The 10,209-nt window shown below is 39.1% G+C and overlaps 1 protein-coding gene across 2 annotated transcripts in view; it reads left to right on the top strand.

Annotated features, from left to right (window-relative positions):
• Positions 1-2,888: 2,888 nt before the first annotated feature.
• SMC5 (structural maintenance of chromosomes 5) overlaps positions 2,889-10,209 on the top strand; it is a 98,170-nt gene continuing 90,849 nt past the window's right edge. For both annotated transcript variants that reach the window (XM_020289303.2, XM_020289302.2), the window contains exons 1-2: positions 2,889-3,202; positions 7,665-7,806. In XM_020289303.2, coding sequence (XP_020144892.1) covers positions 3,018-3,202; positions 7,665-7,806 — 327 coding nt within the window. In that variant the 5' untranslated portion in view covers positions 2,889-3,017. The remainder of the gene's footprint in view (positions 3,203-7,664; positions 7,807-10,209) is intronic.

Genomic DNA, 10,209 nt, shown 5'->3' with positions numbered 1-10,209 from the left:
TCAAGACAGTTTTCACCAGTGGAATTAAAGAATCCAGATGTAGCAAGATAAATATGTATACTTTTATGGGTACATAAAACTTTTAAAGAATGTTAGAAAGAACTGAGCTAGTACAGTCTGCCAGAGTATCCTTGGTTCATGCTACTTCCAGTCATGTGGAGTACAACAAAAAAGAACTATTGAAATCAATAATGGTACATCTATGTAATAGAATACTACATAGCTACTTAAAACTACATCACAGAGAAATATTTTACAACATGGAAAGTTATTCATAATATGTTAACTGGGGAAAAGAAGGTTAAATAACAATATATATAATACAATTTGTGCAGTATCATCCTTTTTTGGAAAAAAAGGAACATGCCAATACATAACACACACAAGGAAAAAAGATGTCATATGGACACCAAAATTTTAACATTGATTAGTCTGAGGAATTATGACTAAGTTTTCCCTTTGTGTATATATTTTTTGTATGTTTTCCCCAAATTTCTGCACTTAACGTGTTGCCTTTATAATTAGAAGTAAAACCAATATTTCCCTTTTTAAAGGATGGTGTTACAGTATGACTGGCTAGCTGTTTAGAATTCATAGTGTGTCTGCATTTGTGGAGTCATCACAAGTTCAGAAGCTGGCTCATCCTCAGCTTTCAAGTTTAGAATCACAATTTCATTAGTTCACTAAAGACTGATCATGGTATAAAAATGAAAAGACTGGTTCCTTGCCCTCAACTCCCATTACTAATGCCTATATTCTTATTTGTTCATTAGAATAGATTTCCCCCAATGTAATTACTTCTTCAAAGAACTTGACTCTTCTAAGGCTCTCGAAGCAGAGTACCAAATTACATTAAAAAATTATATTAGCAATACAGAAAAGGACAGTATTGTATCCTCTTAAGCACTGAGTTTTTTCATTACTGCCTGCCACTTGAACAGTTTAAAAATTGTTCATTTTAATTTGCATTTTTAGAAAATTTCTAGTAACCATGACAAATTCACATGTTTTTACTTATTCTATTCTCTTTGATTCTAGCTTTTAGGGAGAGCAGATTGCATTTGCATGAGATGAAGAAGCAAGGACCTGGGAAAGGAGCTTTTGGTCTAAACGTCAGGAATCAGGGTTCTACTGCAATGGCTTTCTAAATGGCCTCCCATTTCCATGTATGACTCCCTCTAATTCGTTGTCTACATGGCAACCAAAACGATCATTTTAAAACTCCAATCAGATTGTGTCCCTCTCCTCCTTAAAACCATCCAATGGCTTCCCATTGCTTTAAAAATAAAATTCAGACTCTGCCATGATGGACGAGGCTCTGCTATGCAACCTTGTTCATTACTCTGCTGCCACACTGGCCTTCCCACGTTGTTACCATCTCAGAGCTTTTGTCTTTAGTGTTCCCTTTGCCTAGAAGGCTCTTTTCTCAGATCTTCACACATGTGGCTCCTTCTTGTCCTTCAGGGTTTAGCTCAGACATCACCTCCTCTGACAGGCCTTCTGTGCCTCCCTGCCATCATATGCATTCTGTTTTATTATCTCATTAACACCTGTAACAGTCTGAAATTGCCCTGATCATTTGTTGTGTCGACCTTAAATAATGAGATTCAGAAAATACGATTAAGTATAGAGCTTAATTCCAGCTCAAAGCTCGAGGATAGCCACGTGGAAAACACTGACTCCGAACGAATGGGGGCAGCCTTCCGAAGCGAAGTTAAAGTTTCATTTGCACAGGCAGAAACAGAGAAGTTTCAGCAGGATTACAAATTTTCCATATTTGGTTACAGTTGCTACATTCCAAGGAAGGTTACTTTATTTCTCTGTGAGGAGGGTTGGTGATCTGAGGGAGTCTTATTTCTGGCCCATTTAGTCTTTCTAATTATTTACAAGTGGGGGAAAAAAAAAGGCAGAAATTGCAGCCACATGCCCCTTGACTCAGGCCGCATAACCACATTCCTCTTCAGGCTCAGAATAATTTAAAGTTCCAACGGCTTTAAGTTTGACTTATTTAATTTCACAGCTGGTTCACTTGTTCTTTTCCTGTCTCCCACACTAGAAAGCTCAGAGGGAGGCCACCTTGGCAGGCTCCTAGGCTGCCTAGCCCCAGCTTCTTGTAGGTTAGACATTGGTCCCCGTTGAATGAATGAGTATCTATCTATGCAGGCCTCAGGATGCTTCCTCTTTAGACGGGGCTGACGAGATGCTCGCGAACAGCTTGAGGTGAAACCATCCTTTTAAAGAAGCCAGCCCATTCTAGCTCGGGCATCCAGAAACCTCCCCCGAGGAAGGTTTACCAGGGAATTCGGGAGCGAAGGGGAGGAGAGACAATGCAGATAATCTGTGCAGCAGCGAAGTCTTTTCACAAGTTTGAGGGCGCCTAGCGCGATGCCTTAAGGGAGACAAGGGCACAGAGCCATTTGGAAGGGCTTTTTTTTTTTTCGCTTTTTTTTAAAATTTCATTTGAGACAGGGACCTGACTTGAACCAAAGGGGAAGACGAAAAGCCAAAGACGGGGCAACCACCTGGGAGGTGTCGGAGCAAGTAGGGTCTGACGTCCCCCGCCTCGGTGGTTCTGAGGGCCCCAGGCCCCAGCCGCCACCTCTCGAGACTGAGGCGCGGAAAGTAAGCAGTAAGGTGGCTTTCAAATCACTAAAAGCAACTGACATCTTCTCCTGAGCCTAAAACAAACACAAAAACCCAAAACCAACACCTCTGAAAAAAGGCCAAAGTTACGGAGAAGAAAGTCCCGCGGACGGACGCGCAGATGTCCGCCCCCTCGCCCACCCCCTCCGCCTTACTAGCGTTTCCCGTTTCCCCCCTCAGGCTCGGGACGTTGCCGCAGGACAGGGCGGGGCGGGCGGGACCGCTGACGCCACCGCGCCGGGACTGCGCAGGCGCGGCGCGGGCTCGCGGGCTGTGTCGCGCGCCGGGCAGTTCGCGCGGGAGCCGGGCGCTGGGGCGCCGGGGCCGCGGGTCGGTGGGAACGGAAGCCGCTGTGGGGCGCGGAGGAAGCCAGGATGGCGACTCCGAGCAGGAAGACGTCGGCCGCAGCCCCCCTGGCCTCCAAGAGAGCTCTACCGAGAGACCCTTCGTCGGAGGTCCCGAGCAAGAGGAAGAATTCGGCCCCTCCGCCGCCGCCGCTGCAGTCGTCCGGGCCTTTCGTGGAAGGCTCTATCGTCCGCATCTCGATGGAGAACTTCCTGTGAGTGGCCCGGAGGCCGCGCCGCGGCCGGGGAGGCTGGCGGCCCCGCCAGCCCGGGGGCGCGGGCTGCGTGCGGGGGCGGGTGTGTGGGGAGAGGTGTGCCTGGCTGGTGGGTCTGGCGGTGAATTCGGGCCGCGGTTCCCGTGAGGATTTTTCTCCGTAGGCCCTGGAGATTGACGTGTGTTGGTGTAGTAGGTGTGTGCCTTGGGTGATGTGTTTTGTTTTAAATTTATTACGCCAGCGGTTTTTGAAGGCGTTCTTATAAGCAGGCAGTGCTAGGGGCCAGGTCTCTGCCGGTGGGAGTCTCTGTCCGTGGGGGACCTGGGCTGTAATTCACAAAAGTATTGGCCCTGGGAACTCAGGAGGAGACAACGGTTAATTCGGAGTGTCAGTGATGCTGTCGCAGATTCTTTAAAGAGTAGGCGTTTGCCAGGTGGACAGAGAGCGGTAGATACGATGGCAGAGGTTGTTCAGGATGGGGGTTAGAGTATACAAAAAAAATTACACCTTACTCTCAACTGTTGTGCCTCCCTGCAAGCCTTTTACTCCTCCAAATTCAGCTTTCTTCCCTTGTTTCTCTCTCTGTTCCTCAGACATCTGGCTATCACTTTAGAATGTAGTATGTTTTAACAAAAGTATCTTAGTGCCTTACAGTTCATTTGTTCAAGGTCTTTTATTTTTTAGCTTGTATATAGTGGCATAAAGGTAATAGTACAATACTACCATTTTTTTTCCAAGCACCTATCGTGTGCCAGGTACCGAACTCCATGTTTTCTTTACTGAGTGCTCTCGTTCTTCACGACAATTCTATTTGTCTCCATTGATTAGATAAGCTCAGAATGCTTATTTTGCCTAGGTTTCCGCAACTAATAAGTAGCTGAATTGCTTGTTTGAATCCAGATCAGGAAAGATACATGTAATCAAACGAGGTAGATGCCATAACTACATATATATTAGGATGCCATTAGGGCACAAAGGAAGAAGCGGTTAACTTCATCCACAACGGTGAAAAAGGGCTTTGTAAAGAAAACACGAAAGTCTAAAGGAGGGGAAGAACACTGCAGACAGAAGGAAGTGCCTGAAAGAAACAGTTTGGTATATTGAGAAAATGTCAAGTATTTCAGTATGGCTAGATCCTATGTCCTATGGGATACGTGAATGCTTGGACAAAGGTAGGCGACCATTGAGGTGTCTCTGTATCTACTATGCTAAAGATTTCCAGCTCCATCCTATAGGCAACCAGGATGTGTTTTAAGCAAGGAGTGACATATGACTTATGTTAATATGGAAGCAGTGTGGAGAATGATTTAGAAAGGTGCAAGGTTGGAAACGAGAAGACTTTTATAATATGAAGGCAGGAGATCAGTTTGAATTTGGTAGGAGCCTAAAGGAAAGAGATTTGACTGGATCTGGCTACAGGTTAATTGTGAGGCATGAGGGGAAGGGAGGAGTTCAGCATTTTCCCTAAGTCTGCCTTGGTTAACTAGTCAGGTACTATTCAGAAGAGGGAGCAGTTTGGGGAAAATAATAATGGGCAACTCTTAGATCCTGTGACTTGAAGTTTCCTATGGAACATCAGAGAGAGATGTTCTATAGACAGAATTTATAAGAATCTGGAGCTTAGAGGAAAATGTGAACAGATGAGAGATTTGGGAGTCATGTAGATGACTGTTGAAATTGCAGAACTGGTTCAGATTGCGCAAAAGGAATTTAAATTGAAGGAATAGAAAGCCCTGTACAGAGTCCTGGGGGCATGCCAACACTTCCAGGTGAGCAGAAGAGGAACTCACAGATTGAGAAGGTACTGTTCAGGGAAGTAAGACGAGAACCATGAGAGACTATTTTCAAAGAAGCCAGGGAAGAAGAATGTTTAAAAAATATTGTTTGCAACATTGAAGTGAGATAACAGTACTGAAAAGAGCCCATTGCATTTCGAACATTAGGAAATTTTTGACTCTTTGGTGAAGCAGTGGAAGCAGAAAACTTTGTAGGCCAAGAAGACTGAATGAGGGGTGAGTAAGTAAAGCTTTGATGTAAGGAGGAGAAAGAAAAGGTGGCTGAAAAGTGGAGAGGTAGGTGGGATTTTATTTTAATGATGAGAGGACTTTGAGTTTTAAGCGTGAAGTAGGGAAAGGTAGGTCTAGAGAATTAGCAAGGAAGTAGGAGGAGCAGGCAAATGGCCTGGAAGGGAGTAGTCAGGGAAGGAGTCCTACAAGTGAACCAAGTCAAATAGAGTTGAGAATGGAGGGAGAGATTTCTAAGCTGAAGGAATAGCACAAAGAAAGCCTGGAGAAAGGAGGAAGCAAAAGAGTCAAGAAACTGAAAGAAGTACATTATAGGTAGAATTTAGAGGTCTGAGCAGACAATAGGGAAAGGAAATAAAAAGTAGAAAAAGATGAAGCTAGGGCTAAATTGTGAAAGGTCCTCCCCCCTCCCCACTTTGTTTTTCTTTTTTAACAAGCAACATCAGATTTGCAAGTCTACCATCATGACTTGGTGATTGATTGGATGGTTGGGGGTGATTTGGGTAAAGTCGAAAGAGATGGATCAAAGATGATGCAAAACTAATGCCTAGGTTTCTGATTTAGGAAATGGGATGAATCATATCATTCACTCAGAGACTCCAAGAGTGGTTTTGGCTGGGAAAGATGGTGGGTTTAGCTTTGAATGTGTTAAGTTTAAGGTGATTGTTAATGGGCCATTCAAATAGCGTTATTGAGGTGGTAATTACATGTATTGTCCATCTGGGCTGAGTTTCTGCAGGTAGATGCTATCTGAGGCCATGGAGAATACAGGAGATACTTTGTAAAGTATGTAGAATGAGAAGAGAATGGGCTTTTTACAATAGCTCTTTCAGAACCTGCTTTGAGGAAAGGGAACTCACAGAAAGGTAATTACCAATGTACATTGTAGAGTCAGAAGAATGATTTTAAAATCATGTAGAGGTTTGGTTTTATTTTTGGCAACTTTCCCTATTTATAATTTCTATGTATACTTTTTAGGCTAGGAATTCTTATCCTTTTCCCTGTTGTTTTTACTGTTTTCTTAAATACCAGTTGCATCACTATTTTATGACATTTGTGCAGAGATTTCACAATAGGAACTCAAGCATTAAAAGAATAGGGCTTCATATGTTGAGTCTTTATCTTTCTTAAATAAAGATTAAGAAATTACATGTCAGATAACTTTCCAGATGTCTGAAGTTCCCAAACTGTTTTTTATTTTAACCATAAAAAGGGTTCTTTTAAGGCCCAGCTGTAACAGAACAAAGTATTTGAAAATACAAAGTAGATGCTGTGTTAGATGTGTGGAGTTGGCAAACCTGCCAGAAAATACTTCTCCTTTGCCACCTGTATTTATTTTTATTACCACCTGGCATTTCAAAGTCATTAATTTCTTTAAGTATTAAAGTTGAAATGTGTTTGGTTATTCAGATCTCGCAAACTTAAAAAAAAAAAAAATAAATAAAAAAAAAAAAGAAATGTGTTTGGTTAAATTGTTTATATGTTTGACAGGTTAGTAGCAGGCTAAGCTTTTATTCTTGGGCAATTAGTTGGCAGTTACCTGAGAGCTAACTGAAATGCTATGAGCAAAGGACATTAATTATGGGTCTTAATTCAGGGTATTCAAAGTCAAGTTAGAAGAATTTGTATGTCAGACTTTGTGTCATATTTTGCTGTAACTGTTCCTGGCAACTAAATAAAGATGAGATTTAGATGCTAACAGTGCAGGTAGTTAAGAGTGCTGGACAGCATGCAGCTTTTTAAAATTTTCTTTTTTTAGATACAGGGTCTCCCTCTATGTTGGCCAGGCTGGCCTCCAACTCCCAGGCTCAAGCAATCTTCCCACCTCAACCTACCAAGTAAATGGGACCATAGGCATGTGCCATTATGCCCAGCTTAAAAAATAATTTAAAAAATTAATAAAATGAAATCATTGAGTTGATAGATCTTCAGTTTTCTAATGAAAATAAAAATTTGGTTAGATTATTTCAAATATTAAAATATGAGAAGTAGCCCATTTAAGCATTTTAGTTTAAGAAAAATATAATTGTAAAATTGACAGATTTAAGGTAAGCCATGGCCTCTCCTGTAAAATTTGTTTTAAAATTATTTTATCTGTATAGTAGCTTTCATATAGTCTCCAGTGTATTGTAATTATTAAAAAAGAATATAATATATCAAACTTTGCTTTTTTTGACAGACTTAATTTCGAAAAAAGCATATGGAATCATGTACTTATTTTAAATATTCATCATTTTTTAATTTCTTCCACGGATATATTTTCTCTCTATAAGTTGTTTATTAACAGCCTATAAAAAACATTGAATTTGTAATTTTAGCTGGGTTTTAAAGGAATTAGAGGAAGGTTGTAGATAATGATAAAGCAAGAAAAAGTGCTTTTTGAAAGAAAATATTCTTATTTTCTTATCTCTTAATATTTTCACCTGTTTATAATACAGAACATATGATATTTGTGAAGTTTCTCCTGGGCCTCACTTGAATATGATTATTGGAGCTAATGGAACAGGGAAGTCAAGCATCGTGTGTGCCATTTGCCTTGGATTAGCAGGCAAACCTGCTTTCATGGGACGGGCAGATAAGGTGAGTTAACATAAGTACTTAAGAAAATTCAAAGCTGTCAATTTCTGTATCGCACTTTCTTGGGTATAGCAAACTTGTAGTGCTTGAATATAAGGAATGATTTGGCAAGTAGAGAAGCTGGAAGTGAATTTTTTTCTTGAAGTATTTTGGACTATTCGCCTAGGGAATTTTCCTGACACCTGAAATGCTAGAAATAATGTAATATATCTTTTTTTAAATGCCTTTTTGGGCTTATGGAATGGTGAAGTAAATTTACCAAGGGCAGAAATAACCAGTCATACTTTGTTTACTAATGGGGATATGTTCTGTGAAATCAGCGGTTAGGTGATTTTGTCGTGTGAACATCGTGGAGTGTACTTACACAAACAGATGGTATAGCCTACTATACACCTAGGTTGTATGTTATATAGCCTATTACTCCTATACTACAAACCTGTATAGGATGGTACTATACTGAATACTGTAGGCAGTTGTAACATATGGTAAATATTTGTGTATTTAAACTTATCTAAATATAGAAAAGGTACAGTAAAATACTCTATAAAAAGATAAAAAATGGCACACTTGTTTAGGACACTTACCGTAAGTGAAGCTTATAGGACTGAAGTTGCTCTGGATGAGTGAGTGGGTGGAGTGAATGTGAAAAGACCTAGGACATTACTACGCTATTTTAGACTTTATAAACACTGTACACATAGGCTAAACTAAATTTATAAAAATGTATTTTTCTTTCTCCAATAATAAATTAATCTTAGCTTACTATAACTTTTATTTTATAAACCTTTTTAATTTTTTAAAACTTTTTGACTCTTGTGTTATAGTAACACTTAGCTTGAAACACAAATACATTGTACAGCTGTAAAAAATTTTTTCTTTCTTTATATCTTCATTCTATAAGCTTTTTTCTATTTTCAAAATTTTTTTTTTTTACTTTTTAAACTGTTTTTTTAAAAACACAAAAGACACAAACACACACAGGCCTACACAGGGTTAGGATGTCTTGAAGGTGAGGAAGGAATAGAAGATAAAATCTAAAAGCCAAGCACTGTACATAGCGTAAAAAAAAACATACCAAAGAATGGGACTGTGGGTTATTTACTTATCTTGTTGCTCTAGCTAGAGATGAAAAAAAGTCTTCCAGAAAATTCTTAACCTCAAGCCTTAACACATGTTTAGGGCCAGAATTCACATCGCCTATGAGATCTAAATATCTTAAATTATACAATTTTAGTTTAAAGTGGTTCCAGCTATAATATCTCTGGGCACCTGCTAGAAGAAAATGTAAATCCTTTGAAGGAAAATACCTTTAGTCCAGTCCTTAAAAGAATTCTAACATAAAGTACTAAGAAATTCATGAATCTATACCTAAAAATCACAAAATATGGAAGAAGATGAATCACCTAAAATAAGAGCTAACAAGAACAACAAATGGCACAAACAAACCTACACAGTTTGTAGATATAGAATATAAACTAAGTACAGTTGTCCTTTGGTATCTCAGGGTCCCTTGGTACCTGATTGGTTCCAGAACCTCCCAAGGATATGAAGATCCATGGATGCTCAAGTTTCTTGTATAAAATGGCATCATATTTGCATATAACATACGTACATCCTTCAATATACTTTAAATCATCTGTAGATTACTTACAATACCTCATACAATATAAATGCTTTGGAAATAGTTGTTACACTGTGTTGTTTTTATTTTTTTATTTTCAATACTTGTATTATTTTTTATTGTTTTTTTCTCCCAAATATTTTTGATCTACAATCACAGAACCTGCGAATACAGAGGGCTGACTGTATATGTAATTTGGTTAAGGAAATAAAAGAAAGTTGCAAGTGTAATAGAGAAGTGACAAAAAAGATCAGGTAAATTTGAAAAAGAATCAAATAGAACCTAAAAATGAAAAATGTGTTACTTGAAGAGAGAAATTTAAAGATAAAGCAACAAATAAACACATTTGAGAAGAGAATTTATGTACTAAAAATACTTTAGAAGTTGCCTAAAATGCACTATAAAGAAAGAGAAAAGATATAAGATCAACGTTAAGGGTATGTAAAGGAAGATAATCCAGAATACATCTAATTACAGTTCTATAGAGAGATAATAGGAAGAGGCAAAATTTGAAGAAAGAATGACTAAGAATTTTCCAGAAATGTTGAAAACTTAAATCCTCAGATTCAAGAAACTTAATATATCCCAGGCAGGATAAATGAAAGCAGTCCACAAATAGACACATTATATGTGGTGCATTTCAGAACACCAAATGTAGTAATTCCTTCCTAGAATGGAAGCAGAAAAAAAATAACAAAACCAAGATCCCCTTAAAGGAACTTTGAAAGTATGTAATTTAGGAAGAGGGAAAATGATTCCAGAAGTATAGTCTGAAAAGTAAGAAG

The sequence above is a fragment of the Microcebus murinus genome, chromosome 12, assembly GCF_040939455.1.
Source record: "Microcebus murinus isolate Inina chromosome 12, M.murinus_Inina_mat1.0, whole genome shotgun sequence".
Classification (NCBI taxonomy): Eukaryota; Metazoa; Chordata; class Mammalia; order Primates; family Cheirogaleidae; genus Microcebus; species Microcebus murinus.
Note: the sequence above shows the minus strand (reverse complement) of the source record. Positions and strands in the feature narration are given on the sequence as shown.